Consider the following 19,233-nt stretch of genomic DNA (forward strand, 5'->3'; position numbering starts at 1 on the left):
GCCATGCGGTAACTTGCTGGCTCTAATCATTTCGATGAGGGGTAGGCACTAGGGATGCAGCGTTAACCAATGTGCTTTAAAACGTCACGGTTAATTAATCGTAAAGGCTCCGCTACACCGAGTGTTAACTGACTGCAAGTTATGTGTAGCAGTGTGTGCAGTTCTTATTAAACCTCCTTGACAACTTAAATGTTCGCATTTGCGAACACACAGCACATCAGACGCCGGTCCGGTCACCGTGAGTAGTGACTGTCAGAGGTAGAATGGCTCTCCGTGGTGGCTCTTACTGCTGCAATTTTTTAAAGCTTTAGTGCGTAACTTTTTGATATTAATGAACGTCCGTTACATTCAAGCCAATGCCAAATGAGTTGCTACAAAGCTAATTAAGACCATCAGCTCCACACTCCAACTCACGGAAGGCTGTATGTGGACGCGCCGACAGTGTTGTTGTCATTACTTAGAATTCCTCATGGGGGCGGCAGAAACTACGCATTATAGCTGACAAACACCAGGAAAAGACAGCAGAGGCAGCCTCCGACCTCAGGAATTCAACCAAAGTTGGTAAGCTTGCTAGCGACTTTATTGTTTAACATTGTTAAGCGTTTTTTAGCTTGTTAACGTTACCAGTTAGCCTGTTTAAAGTTAACGGTAACGTTACAATTAACAGCTAACGTTAACAAGTCAGAATCCGATGTTTGCATTTACAGTGAGCGAGCTGACAATAGCGGTACGTTCGTATGAGTCAAAACTCCGCAACAGCTGGATCATGTCACTGACGTTACCACTTAATATTACTTACTTGCTCCTCTTCATCTCCTGTGGGACATAAGGCTGCAAAGAGATCTCTCCATCGCATTGGCAACATGTTGTGCATCTCCCTGTGACAGGTGCATCTTATCTTGCAGCTCCTCCAACTTTTAGGCACACCAGCTAGCAAACCAACTTCTTCGTTGTTGCCAACATTAGCAGTGAAATTAATTAATGCATAATAATCCTGATAATCGTGAAAAATATTATTTTTCAGACTATAATCATACCAACAAAATCTATAATTATTGCCTCCCTAGTAGGCAGCAGAGGGTAAGCGGTTTTGATCACAGTGGTAAGGGTTTGAAGCGGTTGTCGTCCATGTGAATGATTGCCACAGACCCTGTTTGTGGCTCAGAGATTACCGTGCTGGAGGTAACCGCCGGACGGCAGGAACCGCAGGATACAGCGATACCTTTGTAGTATCGGTATACCGTGCAACAGTAGCTGTTCCATTCTATGTGAAGCCACAGTGCTGTGTGTCATACTGAGGGCAATTATACTGTAGCCTCCATCTTCCTCTCATATTTGCCTCTCTTTCTCTCTTAATGCATTATTTCCCTCCTTGCTCATACACTAATCCATTCTTTTGTCCTTGCTTTTCCCCCTCCGTCTCTCCACTCCATTCCCTCACTCATTCATTTAGACAGATGCAATAGATATGCCAAACAAACCCTTCAGCATGCCCCAGTGCACCAAGTAACATAGTTAATATTTGATACAGTGTGTATTCCCTGCCCCCCAGGTCTTTTCCAGAGAAATACACTGATACTGCAGTGCAGGGCCTTCCGAGGAGCAGTCTTCCATCATTCATTCATGAAGTGGGAGATTAACACACAGCTCTAAACTAGAATCATCTGATGAAAAAACAACTTCATCTGATGGTCATTCAGCCTGGCAGGAATACAGCAAACACCGCTGCCTTTCTGCTACCAGTCTGAATAGGGACTCTTTTGCATGCACTTTACCATTCAACGTGTTACACCTGTGCCACAATACACATACATTAGGGCTGCACGATATATCCTTTCAGCTTTGACATAGCGCAATAGTCACATTGCAGGACGTTGCGATGGCAAGTCAGGTAAATGAACTCAAACAAGTCATGCTGCTTCATACAAAAAGGAAAACTAGCCCGGTTCTCATTTTCCATGACTAATCCAGTGTTTCCAGTTAATTAACTTAAGTCTAGGCCTGCCCAGTTTCCACAATGTAGTTCAGTACCTGAGAGCGCGTAACTGCGAGCTACTCTGTCCCCTATGCACGTGGACAGAGAGCGGATCTCAGCTCTGACAGTGCGGTGCCGACGAGGCGAAACTACGTCGTCTCTGCAGCTTGTTCAAGTCACAGTGAATCATGGAAAAGCCACTACAGTGGTTTGAGTGGTGTGTAAATTGTTTAACATAAATAACGAAATGTTCTAAATAAATAGGTTTGGAATTATTTTTACAACTTATTAAATGTTCTGTTATTACAGAGAAAAAGTACCGGTAAAAGGTACCGTTGGGTATTATGAATGATGAAATAGGATACACCCTTTCTTGACTTTCCGACACTTGGTGCTTACAGTCAGTACCAAAAAAGTTCCCCCTATAATATACAAGCTGGTGGGCCACCAGGCCAATGGGAACCCCCACCAGGCCACAAGAATCTTTTTTTTAATAATGAAATCAGTTGAAACGTTGTCGGTAGCCTACCGGTTACAGACAGGCTCGGTAGTTTAGCGATTACAATTTTTAATCGCACGATTGTCTATTGTCTATGTTAACTGGCGATTAATCGCAAATTAATCACACTTATTTAAATCTGTTCTAGATGTTGCAAAAAGGATATTTTTCAAGTTTTTAATGCTCTTATCAAAATGGGAATGGAGACAAATATGCCTGCTTTATTCATATGTTTCTTATTATTGCAACCATAAATAACAATGACAAATACTGTCTAGAATATTCTCCAGAATAACCTCAAAGGTACTGCATACTCCAAAACCTGCTGAAAGCATAATATGGTAAACTCAAGCCCATCAAGCAACAACAGATGGGCCATTATCCTGAATGGAACATTACTAGGTAATAATTACACAATGTAGTGTTAAGTGTCCCACTTTACACTTGGAAAGGTTAACTTAAAGGCTAACTACCGTTTTTTCAACCCTATTTTCCTATGTTTTTGTGTCCAAGTGACTGATGGGAACAACAATCTTTGACATTGGTCCAGTATTAGGCAAGATCGCTGCAGTTGGCAGCAGGGAAACAAGCTACAATGTAAGTTAATAGGGCAATTGTCCAGCTTGTATTTACCTTCACAAAAATGCTCGTTTTGCCACTTACAGGCTTAGATTATTATTGTGTCTGACAACGTTACCTATCTCTGATCCTTTCCATCATGTTGTCAGACACAATATTAATCTGAGCCTGTCAGTGGCTAAACAAGCACTTTTGTGAAGGTAAATACAAGCTGGACAATTGCCCTATTAACTTACATTGTAGCTTGTTTTGCCGCTACCGACTGCAGTGATCTTGCGTAATACTGGACCAATGTCAAAGATTGTTGTTCCCGTCAGCCACTTAGACACAAAAAAAAAAAAAAAAAAGGCATCAGGTTGAAAAAATAACAATAGTTACCCTAGAGTTATACTGAGAACAAAACGCACTGGCCCGCGAGGCTAAATCAGTCAACCCGGGGGAAACACTTCCTAGTGTCACTGTCAATGTAGCTAAAGTGATAGCAAGGAGCACTAAAACCAACAGTCTCCCAGCTGTAGGGCTGGGTATCGTTCAAACAAATGCAAAGGAATGTAAACAAGCAAATACGTTTTAGTGCAAACTGGATAATGACACAAACCTTTAACAATAAACTTGGTGACTGCCCTGTTGTCAACATTGAACTAATGGAGAACTAACTTAAGTGCAAAGGAATGTAGTTGAATTGCCTTGTTGCTGAAAGGTGCTGTAGAAATAAAGTTGCCTTGCCTTACAACCTCAGCCTGTCAGTCAGTCACCAGGGCAGAGAAACCATTGTTGTGCCTGCTTGTCTCAGAGGAAGTGTAACTTCAACTGACTGCTTTCGCCTCTCCATTAATATCATATCGCAGCAAACTGCGAGAAGTTTTGAAAAACTGTAACCACACATGAAACCACTTTATCAGCATTGCCGTGACTCACTGTGACTTCAACAAAACAGCAGAGCCGACATAGTGATAAAAGTTAGCATGAAATACATAAAATAAACCAAACACAACTTACCAAAACTTTAAATCGTCCCGCACTAGCAAGGCTTCTCCTTCAGTATCTGGGGCCAATTGGTGTTCTGTCTGCAAATACGGCCCAACCTAACTATCGCTATCTGTAAAATCCACTATCCGTCGACTTCTACTTTTGGAACCAAAATTTGGCACCGAAAGATAAATAATTTTTCGATACACATAGGATCGGAGTATTTCGGTCGGTGCAATAAAAGTATCAACGTTCGGTGCCCAGCCCTACCTAGTTGTCTATTACTGGTTAAGCTGACAATCTCTGCATTCCTTTAAATGCATGCCAGGTTTTCCAGGTTTCTTTGGTGCAGTGTCTTAACGGCACATAGCAACAGTCGATCAGAAGCCTGGTTTTATGTAAAAAGCCCCGAGGTCAAACGCATTAATGAGCCTGTGGGGAGACCAGGGAAAATCTTGCATACTTTCTCCTTTTCAATCACTGCTCTCCCTCAGACAAGGTTGTTTCTATTCTCTCTCTTCAATGTCATCTTTTCTTTCTTTCTACAGAGGTCTTTTCCCAAACCACCGAGTCTATCAAACAGCCTCAGGGCAATTACCATTCTGGACAATTAATACTCCAAAAGGGAATACACACACACACACAGACTCAGGATCTGTTCGATGAGCCAGACCATACAATGATAGCAATTATATCACATCCATAGAGAAAGAGGACATCTAAGTCCCTCACCGGAGGGGAAAACAACTCTTTGCTCTCCATTGACTTGTTTACGTGAAGGAGCCTCAGTTTGAATTCCATCTGATAGCAAACAAAAAAATGCCTAAAACTGGTGTGTGGTGGGATGCATGAACTACCACAAATGTAAAGAACCTGTAACTCAGTTTTTATAAGCTGCCAAACAAAAAAATTTAGCTTTTATGAAGACAAAAGTGGATAGAGACATGAGGAATCAGCAGGGGGAATGGGAAGACTGTGTGATCCTGACACTAACATTGTGTTACCAAGTCAAATGTCAGTATTAGGCTAACTATATTTGTAGGGGTGGGGGAAAAAATCGATACAGCATAGTATCGCGATATTTCTCGTGGCAATACTGTATCGATACACAGGCGCCAAGTATCGATCTTTTATTATTTAAATTGCACATCAGAATTTAACTTTTTGGTAGTATAATAATAATAAAATCAATTGCTTATTCAGTCCACCAGATGGCGCTGTTTGTTTTCTGGTGAGGTCAGCGGGGTGACTGTCAGCGTGCAGGAGGATGTAGATAAAATAAACATGGCAGCGTCAGAGAAAGAAATCAGAAATGCACCATCTGCGTTTAAATCAAGTGTTTGGACTTTTTTCGGATTTTTTAACAAGGAGGGGACAACTGAGATGGACATGAGACATGGGATTTGCAAGGAGTGTCGTATGCAAATAAAATACTCAGGGAATACCACAAACATGAGGGCTCATCTCACACGCCACCCTCCAGAGTTAGCGTTAGCCGAGGACGGTAAAGCTAATGCTAAACCAGCTCCGCCGAAAAAACCAACCAACACTGGACACACTTAGCTTGACAAAGCTACCTCCCAATTCAGAGCGAGCTAAGAAAATAACTCAAGCCATCGCCTACTTCATGTGCAAAGACTTGCGTCCATACAACGTTGTGGAAAATGAAGGATTTTGTCACTTGCTAAAAACACCGGAACCAAGGTACGTGACTCCGTCGCGCCCTTTTGTACTCATTTTAATTGTAAAAAATACCTGTAGTAGCACAGCAGTGCATACCTGTTGGTATTACAGTCTAGTCCACCTTAATTAAAAATGCAAACAGGTCAGTTTGCCAGGTGTATACAACATTTATAACATATTCATTAAAGTGCTGGTTAGTTAGTTAGCTTGACAGTCACATTTTACAGCAATAAAATTCATGTGAGATGAACAAACAGATGTTGACAAAGTTTTCCTTTGGGGACATAATAATGAAGTTGGGAAAAAAGGTAATAAATTGCAATATATTGCAGAATATCGCAATATGTTTAAAATCGCAATAATATCGTATCGTGACCTAAGTATCGTGATAATATCGTATCGTGGTACCTCTGGTGATTCCCACCCCTATATATTTGTAATATAGTCAAACAATGAGAGTATGCAGCTTGTGTTGTTAGTGGAATGTGGATAAATCAGAAAGCTATGCAGCATTATGTTTGGAAGTGCCTTAGCTTGCTAACACATAGCTAACATTAGCTTACTTACAGCTAACGTGTAGCCTACTCTTTGGTAATCCTTTAACATGCTTTAATCTGATGTCTTTAGCTACCTACAGGCACTTTTTGTTTTCCCCTCCAGTGGGTGTGGCTTTTAGGGTATGCATGAAGCGCTCTGTCTCTATACAGCTGTTAAACAAATATATTTTTTAATGCACTGGTATCGGCCGATACACAAGTTCAGACATCGGTATTGGTATCGGGAAGAAAATTTTTTTATAGGAACATCTGTAGTTTTAATGAGAGCCATGAGTTGCATTGATGTGTGACAGCAGGACAGTGTTTGTGAGCAGCGCTCTGCTTTAAAGGACTAGATTTGGGGAGCAGGCAGGTTTAAATTTGCTGAGGTCAATAAATAAACTGCAGGTCCGAGGATTTAGATAGCAGTAACCATAAAGCATGAGGTCAACAACTAAAGTTGAAAAGAAGATTCAATTTACCAGCTGCATAGTCTCGCATTGCCACCCTTTCTCAACAGTGCTGTGGAAATACTAGAGGTGTGAATCTTCACTGATCGCCCCTCTACTAAAGCCATGTAGGATATTTAATTCATAGCTTTTCAAGCTTCAAAAACAAAACATTCTGCAGTGCTCTAATACTAAATAAATTGGATACATAAAACTACAGCACGGAGCACATGGCACTTCCTGAATGCGCAAAACATAACAGAATATGTAAACAGAAATGTTGTTAGGCCTACATTAAATTGTAAACAGAAATAATCGATTTTGAGCCTGCCGAATATCGATGCAGCATCATCCACGTCCACAATTCAATGCATCAATTATTTGATTAATTTCAACACCTGTGGGAAATACGACTGGAAAATAGTCCTTTTTTATTCAATCGAAAGTCACAAAATGAAAAACGAGCACTGAAAGGTTTAACAACAAACTCAAATGACTGGCTTCTCTCCTGTATAACTGACAATTACACTGTTACTTATTCCATATGTATGTTGGAGAGATAGTCTCTTCACCTAGAGAACAGGTTACAACGTAACCAAGCGTTTTCTGGCGGTAGTTGAGACCGTTGATGTTTTGTACTTGAATTTGTCATTGTACAGTGGACAGAGAAAAATGAGAACGTAATCAATGTGAAACAATAGTAAAATAAGCCTTATTCTAAAGCACAAATAAATTACCATCAAACACTTAACGGATGTTTTTTGTGAATACAGATGCTCTTTTCTCCTCTGCATTTTATTCATTGCAGCAGTAAACAAGAAACTAGGCTACTCTAGTATCAATGTATGACCTTATAGGATGAAGGGAGAACATTTCTCTTTGTTTAATATCATTAAAAGTAAAGTTAGGTTTTGCTGTCCGCTTCCCGACTCATTTTAACAGAGAAAGAGAGTGATTTGCATGAGACAGCGCCACAGTGAACTGCACGCTGTGGACGCATGTGTGTCTCAGCCAAGAGAGAGAGAGAGAGAGAGAGAGAGAGAGAGAGAGAGAGAGAGAGAGAGAGAGAGAGAAAAGGTGGTACTCTCTAACGTTATAACGCTGGGTTTTACAGGCAGCTTTTTTCTTCCGCTATTGCTCTGCAAAAGTTAAAGGGATACGCCACCGTTTGTTGAAATAGGGCTTATCACGGTCTCCCCTAGCTGTAGATAGGTGGGCCTATGCATTTTTTGTGCATGCATTGAGCAACACCGACAGTGCTGCCGCTAGTTAGCTTAGCGTAGTGAATGGAATCCTATGTTGCCGGTTAGCATGTTGTGAGTAACGTGAGCCAACAAAAAATGCGTTGGCCTACATATCTACAGCCAGGGTAGAGGGTGATAAGCCCTATTTCAACAAATGGTGGCGTATTCCTTTAACTCAGAGTCAACTTTGGAGAACGGGCGGGGGATTTTCTATGCCATTTTCAAGGCTGCTGCTCTGCACTTGTGTACTGATATCGTGAAACACTTTTTACCTTGGGGAGATATCTCGTCATGTTTCGTCACACCTCTAACAGATAGTCTAGCTAGCTGTCTGGATTTACCCTGCAGAGATCTGAGGAGCAGTTAACCACAGTCCTCATAAATCCACTGGACTTTAGAACGCCAACACAAAGAAAGCGGAAGGTAACGGACATCCAGCGGAATATCCAGCGGCATCTGAACAATCCCAGAAAGGGAACGTCGTCGATGTAGACTACCGGCAGCACAGTCCCCCTATCAGCAGAACTTTGTTAAAGACAAAAAGGAAAATACCAACCCGGCTCTAATTACGTACCAAACTTTTCTGAGTTTGTTCAAGCATGTCCTGTTATTCAGCAAACACATAATCCAGCAAAGAGCACTCACCAGACACCGCTGTGTTTCTCATTAACGTAAAATGGGCAGAAAGGTAAAGCACTCCGGCGAGAGGGACCTGCTTCATAAAAACCACTTCAACAAAACACAGTGCTTTCTATAGTTAGTGTAGAAAGCAAATCCAACCACAATATGAGGCAAAACAGAAACAGAGAGATGTTGGCAGATAAAGTAACAAGAAATTGAAAATTCTTTTGAAATTGCTGGATACCTGTCTTTCTGTACTTTATCAAATCTTTTTTTTTATTCCAAACATTCCTCAGTGTAAATGCCTTTGTTATACAAAATCCTTTTTGTAATTTAGATAAATAAGCCAAACTCCTAAAATGCACGTACCAGAGCTTTGCCTAAAAGAAATACAATACGAAATTGACAAAATTGGTGCTTCAAGCCACAATGAATTTAGGGATAAATCTGTTGATTATTTCTCCAACTGATCAATTGTTAAGTCGGTAAAATGTCAGAAAATAGGGAAAAATGCCCACGTGTTTATATGTCTTGCTTTGCCCAATCAACAGTCCTCAACTCAAAGATATTCAGTAAAGCATTGAGTGTCAGGCATTTTGTCTGATAAATGACTTGAAAAACTGAATGATTATCCAAATAGTTGTGGATACATTTTTTGTTGATTGACAAATCAATTAAAGGGCAACTATATAGCATTTTCAGGATTATACTTGCATTTTGTGTTTGCAATTTGCTACCATCAGAAATCGCAGATAAAGGCTTCTGGACCAAACACTACCCAATCGGACATGTTTCAGCAGTAATGCGACCCGGAATTTGGGAGAATTTTTTGGGAGAGACATTGGCAGCCCAGATGACATTGTTTACTGCCGTTAGTCATGGAGCAACTTTAGTTAGCAGTAGACACTTATAGAATATAGCAGCAATTTCTACAGTCAAAAGTTGCAAATAAAGGATTTTAAACCCAATACTACTAACAGAAAATGTTTCGGGAGTATTTAACGACACTGGCAGCCAAGGTGACATTGTTTACTGCCGTTAGCATGTAGTTACATGGGACAATGTTAACAGCGCAGTGGCGTAAAAAAACCACTCCAGTCCTGCCTACTTGGAGCAGATGACCAATCATAGAAAGCCGATTTAGAGTTGCGCAAGACTTAGCCGAGACTAGAACAAACTGTTGAAACCGGAGTGTTCAGAATAGTTGGAAATCTTAACGTTTTAGCTCACAGGGATTTGTCTAAAATACATCTACCTCATTATTTGAAAAGACATCTGAAAAGATCCAACATTATGACATTGTAGATATGACAGAAAACACGGAAAATTGACCTTTCATGGAAAATATAGTACATGCAGTACTCAACTGTTTTCTATACATTCTGCAGTTTGATCTGTATATTTTATGGTCCTGAAATCACCGTTGTCCTCTCCAAACACACAGCCCTCATTAGGTAAATTCACTTGTTATGTCTCACATGCTCTTACACCAATTGGATCTGGCGGACGGCCAGCTGGAGGTAATCCTGCAGTGACACAGCATTCCCACATCCCTGGGCATCTGGTCTGAGGTCAACACACCGGACCGTGCTGCCACGCCAGGGGACACAAGAAGGCTGATCACAGATCAGCAGGCTAACTTTGCCCTCCTCTGGCTACAGCAGCAACAGCTGCAGAGTTAAGCATGACTTATTCTTGCTAGGGGCTCATCAGCGGATAGAGAAGCTGCACGTAGCTCTCACTAAATGCTTCCCTCGAACATTTGAGTGGATCATAACATTACAACAAACACAACATGCAGGGGACAATAATTAAAGCAATAGGTTTGTCCCTGGCCTAGAGGGTTTGTACTGCTTTCATAAAAGATAAATTTCTCTTATTTGTCGTGACAGACCCATCTTTTTAAACAAGAGAAAGAAGAGGAATTTTGCTTTGTCTTTTCACAGTGCCCTTCTTTTATCTGACAGGGTTATTTTCTCATCTGTTCATTGTTCATTCTAACAGCACCTCCCAACACTCTGTATGCATCCAAGGTGCTAATAACCAGACAATTCTTTATTTATATTCCCTTTTCATTTGCATTGCCAATGAAGTGGGATAGAGCGTGAGGTAGAGTATGGTTGACATGTTTTCATATGGAGGTCTCAGAAGCTCAGAGAGTCTGTCCTTTACACAAGATTAATTACTTATTGTCACTCTTTCATGATTTGGACAGATCCTTTCGTGTTATTTTCTTATACTTGAATACTTATTTATATCCTATTTGAGGAGGCTAAAAGCAAAAGATGCTATGTGGAATCATTATACCACATTTCTTTTCTAATTATGCTGAATAATAATAACTTCAAGGCAAATCCACACAGACAATAACATGTAATTGCTACAGTACAATTTGTACAATTAGCCTACTTCATTCAATTGTAATTATGTTAATGTATTGCCATGGCAGTTGTCTCAGACCATATTAAAGTGATTATCTGCCTTATTTGAACACTTTGTAATTATCAAGCTCACTAGAAACAAAGTAATGAGAGCAAGATGTTACAGTATATATTTTTTAATTGTACTACTACTACTACTGTCTAATATGGGGTGAGACATATAAAAAAAAATCTATTAAGATACATATATTCAAATTTAACTGAGACTGAGCTTTTCGCTGTACCTGTACTAATAACAGCAACTCGGCACTGGGAGAACATCACGCCAGACTCTATTTAAACATTTATCAATTTACACCTTCTTTGTTTATCCGGAAACAAACATAGCACTCAGACATTCACATTAAGATGTGTTATATATTAACATCGAATTCCAATAAATCGGCAAACGTGTGAACAACCAAGGATCACGTATTTCAATAAAATTGTAACTTTTATTAGGCAAAGTTACTGGTTCACACAATTCCCTGCTGCCGACCGAGAGAAAGCAGGGACACGGAAACAGGGGCACGGATTCTGAAAGTTAACATTTTCAAATACGCGGTACATGGTGTCTGGTGGCTAGATGCCGGATTGCAGAATCATTTTAAAGGAATTGTGAAATGTTAATGCTGTCTCTCGTAGCCTACGTACCTCAGGCCAAATGCCATAACGTTATTGCATTAGCAGATTTTTATATTGGGTTTACCATTTCGCTCTGTCTATGAAAGCGGTAACATTACATAGCCTACCAGGGAATATCTAAACCCTTTCAATGCAATAATGAATCAACAGGCGAGCAACAGAGAAAGTGTCAGCCTGTCTCCTATTTACGACAACAAATGTTAAAATGTCTCCGATGTAGGCTAACATAACATAGGAAGGGCAGTGATGTAGAGCAACGATATGCAAAGTAACCTTTTGTATCACAGAATGAGGAAAGCAAAATGAATGCATTTGGCTAGCTTTACGGAGAAAAACAGGAGCAAAGATGCGATACTGTATGGGAATAAATGCATATAAATACATAACAACCAAGTCGTTTTGACACCTAAATTGGTGGCAAAGCTGTGAAGAATAGCAGTGTTGTGAACGGCGGTTCAGTGGGGGAAGGGGGATGGATGCTGAAGCCAGGCTTCGGCGGCCTGTAGGCGCTTCAGCCCTCTTCAGCCACAGTGTTCCGAAAAGCCAGCTTCTTTTTCTATGTCCAGATAACATAAGTAAACATTCCGTTTCGTCTCCACCAACAAACTGGGATACTGACTTACCGGACGGGTTGACAGCGGCGGGAGTTGCCATGTTTCCTCAATGGAGAAAAATAACAAAACGGCAGCGAGCGATGGAGATGACGCACAATACGGCTAGAGAGCCCCCGTGAGAGACCGTCTAAACTCCGCGGGATTAGCACGCGAGGCTCGGTCCAACCGCCTCACATCCGGAGAAAAACTAATCCTCGTTCAAACGACTAAAACAGCCTGTTTCTGTGCGGTATATATATAGTGTATTTTTAATGGAAATGTTCCCCAAGACCAGATTTAGTGAAATGCAAAATGTCTGAATGGTAGCACCGCGAGATTTTAGGGTTGCTTGAATAAATTAATGTTATACACTGTGACTGCTGCAGTGATGATTGCAATCCAAATACCATGGTAAAGACGTATCATGGTGTGTTGAATGTAATGCTACATTGTGTTACACACAGTTGTTACACAGTTGTTTGTGTGTTAAGATATTTTCACTCTGTGTAGCCTCTATTGTCCACTACACGGAGCTCTCCCAAATGTCAAAAGCTGCAGTTGTCTTTACCACGAGTAGTACGATGCTAGCGCGGCTGCGCAGGTCGGATTGGCTCATTACTCAACATCATGATCGGTGTAAACCACAGTCTATGGTGTAAACCAGCCCAGCAAAAGTCACAAACATGAGTTCATTTGAGAATACCCCAGCCTTTTGGTATAATGTTCTTCAAAGCCATGGTTTAAACTAAAGTATGGCCAATTTACTTTACTTTACTCCACTACAATTCAGAGGGACTTAATGTACTTTTTATTACAATATATTTATTCAATAGATTCAGTTACCAGTCAGATTATTAGTAAAAGTTATTATCAACAAATTCATTATATTATTATAAATTATATAATAATAAAATGAGCTTCAACATTCATTTTTAACAGCTGCAACATTAAAGCAATACATATTAAATATATCAATGATTATAATCCAGTAATATAATATATTTTTTTCTGAAATGGGCCATTTTACATAATGAGTACTTTTACTTTTGGTGCTTTAAGTATATTTTTTCATCATAACATTACTTATTTCAGTGCTGGACAATAATCTACATATCTTTTGATAGTTTTCCTGCTGGGTGACACAATTGTTGTACATTGAAAATGTCAACAAAGATATTGATAGGGCAAATGAATCATTATGCAGAATGGCCCTTGTTTTTTATTTCACTGCTGTCGGCTAATTTTTTAATTTTCGGCGGTTTAATCCATAACTGTGTGGATCGTGTGTTTTGAATGTAAAACCCTAATATGAACAGTAACTCACAACTAGCTGTTAGGGTCAAGTTAATGCTGGCATACTGGGTTAATCTTCAGGGGCATTGTGATATTCATCCTGCTAAGAGCATTTTAACAGCCTGCTGGGAACACAACGAGTCACATTTCATGAATTTTGGATGGATTGATGATGCTAAAGCAGCAAGCATTGGTTTAGGTCAACTATACCATTCAGTTTCAATCTTCTCCATTCCTCCCTGGTTACTCCCGACGCCAAGTGTAGACCTCAATATACATCAGGAATTAAGGAAAGAATCAAAACTTCCAGTATGGCGCATAGTCCAGAATTATTTTAAGAATCATTGCTCAGACCCAGTTTTTGTTTTTACAGATGGCTCCAAAGATCCAGACAAAGGGTGTGCAGGTGCAGCAGTATATATCCCGTTGAGTGATTCATCAATTAAAAAAAAGGGTATCAGACCATTTATCAGTATACACCACAGAGTTGTTGGCAGTGTTATTGGCATTACAGTAGATAGAGGAGAAGGAAATACACAATACTTTTTTATTTAACCTTTATTTAACCAGGAGAAATCCCATTGAGATTCAGAATCTCTTTTTCAAGGCAGTCCTGGCCAAGACAGCAGTACATAAGTTCCATATTTAAAATATACAACAAAAACATACAACAGAGAACAGAAAAAGAAAACAGTCGGCAAATTAACATCATCTCCACATAATCACCAGCAGCGCTCAGTAACAGCACATGTGCATTTAGTAGTCAAAAAGTCCTTTATCCTAATTTTAAACTGTATCAATGTTGGTAGGCAGACTAATTTAAGATGCTTCTGCAGTTTATACCAGGATGAGGGTGCAAAAAATGTAAAAGCACTTTCACCGAAAACAGTTCGTGTTCGGGGAATGTCATACATGATTTGCCCATATGATCGAAGATTACATTTCCCAGTGGTGACTAGAAGTCAGGAGAGAACATAGGTAAGGAGGCAGTTTACACAATATGGCCTTAAAAAGAAAAATGTACCAATGCTCCAACCTGCGATTGTGCAAAGAAGGCCAACTAACACTCTCATACAAGCTACAGTGATGAGTACGAAAACTAGAATTAGTTACAAATCTTAGTGCTGCATGGTATACAGAGTCCAGCATTTTCAGAGAAGATTGATTTGCATGCATGTATAAAATATCACCATAATCCAGCATTGACAGAAATGTTGCTTGTATAAGTGTTTTTCTCACACTAAAAGAGAAACAACCTTTGTTTCTATAATAGAAACCCAACTTCACTCTTAGTTTTTTTGTTAGACACTCTAAATGATGCTTGAAGGACAAATTTTCTTCTAAGAAGAAGCCAAGATATGACAGTTTTTCAGCACTATCCAGCAGTAGATAGCAAGTAGATCATAGATAGATAGATAGGTAGATAGCAGGTAGATCATTAAGAACAGATATTATCAACAAAACATAATGTACAGATTGCAAATTAAGGGCATATTCACAAGTTGCATCTGGGTTCCTGCTCATGTTGGTGTGGAGGGAAATGAGCAGGTGGATATTCTGGCCAAACAAGCACTCAAGATTACACAGATTTCACTAAGCAAAGCTGAAGTCAAAACATCCATCAGGACACATGTACAAACGACATGGCGTATTGTGGCATTAGTAAAACGTGAAGGCATCATAATACACAAAGACATGTTGGTGATGGGAGGAAGGTGGGCTTCAAATGTAGGGAAGAAAATACCATCACTCGTCTCAGAATTTGTCATACAGGTCTCACTTATTTATTACATAAAATACTGGAAAATGTACACACTGTAAGATGTGGACTTGAGACTTGATGACTTGGATATATATATATATATATATATATATATCATCAGCCAGAACACATACTATACATTGCAAGGAATATCTTTTCTGCATTTGTTTCACGTTTATACTCCAGTCCAGTTGGTGGCGATAATGCATCTATAAGTTGGTTTGCCAACCACCAATAAACCACAAAGAGGAAGAAGAAGAAGACAAAGCTATAGTTCCCTCCTGATTTCATAGTTCATTGGTAAAGGAGAAGCTAAGGCGATGCTCAAGTAAGAAATAATGAAGAAATGGCAGGACAGATGGGACAGGGATAACAGTAGAAGAAAATATTAAAGCATGCAGAAAACCAGTAATACACAGGGTGTGTTTAGAGGAAACAGAAGGGAGGAGACAGTTTTAACTAGACTACAGTTCAACCATACGGGATTAAATAAAACGTTGTTTTGGTCAGGGAAAAGTTTATCAGATGAATGCTCTGAATGTAAAATTACAGAGAATGCGGAACATATGCCCACGCACTGTGGAAAGTATAGGGAAGGGAGGACGAGATTAGCTCAAAAGATTGGTAAAGCAGGAAGAGAATGGAACCTTGTGGGTATTCTATGAACAACAGGAGGTGGGGTATAGGACACACTCAGTGCGTTTACATGCAGTTTAAAAAACGGATTATATTCAGGTTAAGGCCATCCCCCGACCTTACCCCGGAGTTCTCATAACCTGCTTAACAGACCTAGAGAACTACTTCAGTAACCGGGGTATTCCTGCATGTATACACATTAACCGGAGTGTAATCGGGTTTAGCGTATGTGCATGCTCCAACTCTGCTAGAGTGGTTCTATTTTGTATGTGCTCCGCCCTATAACGGGCTTCGCTATTGGTTTACCCTCTCGAGGCTCTGCCTCGGCACCCTGAAAAAGATTTCTGCACTCACCGCCCAATCAGGGGGTAGCACCCTTAGGCACCCGGCACTTCAGTACATGCATAGCTCGTCTCACTTTTTTACTCAGCCACATTGAGTTATATCTGCGATTATTTTATGTCACCGTTGGGTGTCGCATAGTTATGGCTTCGTCTAAGAATTGTGTTTCTTGCTCTTCTGCTCTGATTTCGCTCGACCTCCACAAGGATTGTTTTTTATGCCTCGGGCAGCGGCATCAACTGGAGGCAGATGCCTGTCCCTCTTGCGATGGAGCAATTTTGCCAGGACCGTCCGTCCCCCCCGAGCTAGCGAAGGAGGACAAAGTGGCTCGGCCCAAGGCCTGGGCGGATTACGATGAGGAGGACAGGCGTTGTTACTGTAGGATTATTTTGTTAAGAGTATAGTGTAAGGCCTCAGATTTCATGACCTGACATTCTCTCTCTCTCTCTGTTCTTCTGGGCCATGAGGAAGCCATCTGGTCTTGGGAAGTGATAAGACATTATTAAAATTGAAGATGCAGCAGTTGCTCGAAAAAGATAATTAAAACTTGAACCAAAAGGAGGATTCCTTTCCCAGATGAACAGGGTGAAAGAACAATGGGACTGTGTTCACAAGCGCTGAGAAAATGTGGTGAAGTCGTAAATGTCCTTGGCTTTTTTACTCCCGGCAGAGAAAAATACACAGGCTCCCAGTTGGGTGAGAACATCGTAAAATCTGTAACCAATGTATACATTTGAAAAATGGAATGCATCACAAAGTACCTTAATGTTAACAAGCTGTGCAAATGACCGTGGATTGAAGAAGCCAAGGGGTTTTCTGACACTTGTTGCAAAAGGTCGAAGAGGACTGGACAGGAGAGTAGCAGATCTGGATTCCATCCAACTGATAATAGCACCACGGATGAAGCAGAGAAAGTGGATAAAAAGTGGGGGTTCTGGGTTAGCTGGAATTAGATGCTGGGAGACACTCTGTCTGTTTGCTAGGTTTTAGCGATAGGCTGTTTTGTCTTGAAGTAATCTGATCCTTGTGCACAAGTTATTGTATTTTGCTATTATCATTCACTAAAACTTATTATACTTATAACTGAACAAATCCTGAGTTTTATTGATCTACCAGATAACAAACACTTTAAGGCGTGGGTTATTGTGACCTAAAATTTTGAGTCAGATAGTTTTTCTGGCAATTTGGGCCAGACCAGAATTTGGTCTTCGGTCACTTTTACTCCTTCGTTACAAGGAGATCAACCCAACCACCCTCTTTCTGGAAGATATTGTTCCGTCGGACCACCGCTACCCCCTCGATGACATTCCTAGTCTTTTTCCTTGGCCACCAAGAGGATGCAGATGTTCTATGCCCCCACAACCCCCATCCAAGGATCCAATGAGGGATTTCATTTCATATATATATATATATATATATATATATATGTTCATGTGGTTTACAGTTTGTCTATTTTGTTGTTATTTTATTGTATTGTCTTGAATAGTGTGGTTAATATGCATCTCTTTTCAATTTTCGTTCAGTGGGGAGGGGAATGTTCATGTTGTAAATTGTAAGTTTTGTATGCTGTTTAAAAAAAAAAAAATTGTATGTGGCTTTGTCATTCAGAGAAGGAGCTGAAGAAGAGGTGGGATTCTCTGAGAACCCAGTACACCCGCTACAAGCGCCTTGCTCCATCAGGGTGTGCATGAGCCCGAAAGACTGGCAGGCAGCGCTGGATCCTGAAACGGCTGCAGTTTTTGGAGCCCCATACCAAAAAGAAAGAGACGACCTCGAATTATATCAACAAAGTAAATTAAATTTATTTATCATTGGGTAAAAATAAAACATTGTTCCTTGCTTCTTTCAATCCCTTTTTGAAAGTTGTTTTGGGTAAAAGCATCTACTACATGACACAAATTTAAATCTGGATTTGCAAGAAGCTTGCCTCTGCCTCTCTCCCTGTGTTCCACAATCTGCCTTTTTACATTTGAATACAGCCATAGCCTTATAATCAAAATGTGTCTACATGGTGATGGAAGATTGGGCATTTCACACCTGTCCACACCCTGGCCAAAACTGTCGGGGTGTTCTTTAAACTAACAATAACATTCCCCTGTTCTTGTTATGAATGATTGGTGCAGTTTTACGATTCCATGGTACTTAATTCCCCTCATTGTGCTTTTTCTTTTTTTAAACAAAGGAACCTTCAACGACTGATTTATGATTCATTCTCTGATGGCAGCGACAGTTATACCGGGACCACCCCTCTGGAGGAACCCAGTTTCTTGGAGGCTACGGCAACTGGATGCAAACCCCTGGCAGAGTCCACAATCTGTGGTGAGGACTCCCAAAACAACTCCAGCCAAGTGAGCACTGCAGGGCCTTTGGTGAAAAGAAGCAGGAGGATGGTGGATATGTCTGCGAGTGAGGATTTAACCAACCTCATGTGCACCCTCACAAAGACCCTGGAGAGTATAGCCTCACAACCCACAGACGATGTAATAACCAATTACTGTAAAAACATAGAAACCCGCACGCGGAAGTTGTTACCATATCAGCTGCCATATATATGAACGAGATGGAAAACTGCCTGTTTAAACATTCAGTGCAGGACCAGAGTATATAAGAATGCTATTCTTTTATTGTATATATTGTACTTTGTAGGTTTGTTGTTACGTTTTTACTGCTTTGATTTTATATTGACAATAAAAAGAAAAAATATAACTTATTGAATTTTTTCCTTTATAAGATGCTGCATGGTTTAGCTCCCCCTTAAACTATTCTAACAGCTCATGGTGACACAAGACAAACAAGATATTCAATGAGGGGATGCTTAAATTCTGCAAATAAAGTATGCAGTTTCAAAAATGGCCTCTGCCTTTGAAGAAGAAATTATTAGAAGAAGAAACAATTGTTAAGAGGAATTACCTCCCCAAACTGGCAGTTAGCTTAACTGTCCAGTTGACACCAAGCTAAGAGGAGGAATAGAGCCAAATACTCAAGTG

The 19,233-nt window shown here is 40.3% G+C and overlaps 1 protein-coding gene across 2 annotated transcripts in view; it reads right to left on the minus strand.

Annotated features, from left to right (window-relative positions):
• arnt2 (aryl-hydrocarbon receptor nuclear translocator 2) overlaps window positions 1-12,742 on the minus strand; it is a 75,477-nt gene extending 62,735 nt beyond the window's left edge. For both annotated transcript variants that reach the window (XM_028575250.1, XM_028575260.1), the window contains exon 1: window positions 12,244-12,742. In XM_028575250.1, the coding sequence (XP_028431051.1) occupies window positions 12,244-12,274 (31 nt within the window). In that variant the 5' untranslated portion in view covers window positions 12,275-12,742. The remainder of the gene's footprint in view (window positions 1-12,243) is intronic.
• Between the last annotated feature and the right edge of the window lie 6,491 nt (window positions 12,743-19,233).

Source organism: Perca flavescens, chromosome 1, assembly GCF_004354835.1.
Source record: "Perca flavescens isolate YP-PL-M2 chromosome 1, PFLA_1.0, whole genome shotgun sequence".
NCBI lineage: Eukaryota > Metazoa > Chordata > Actinopteri > Perciformes > Percidae > Perca > Perca flavescens.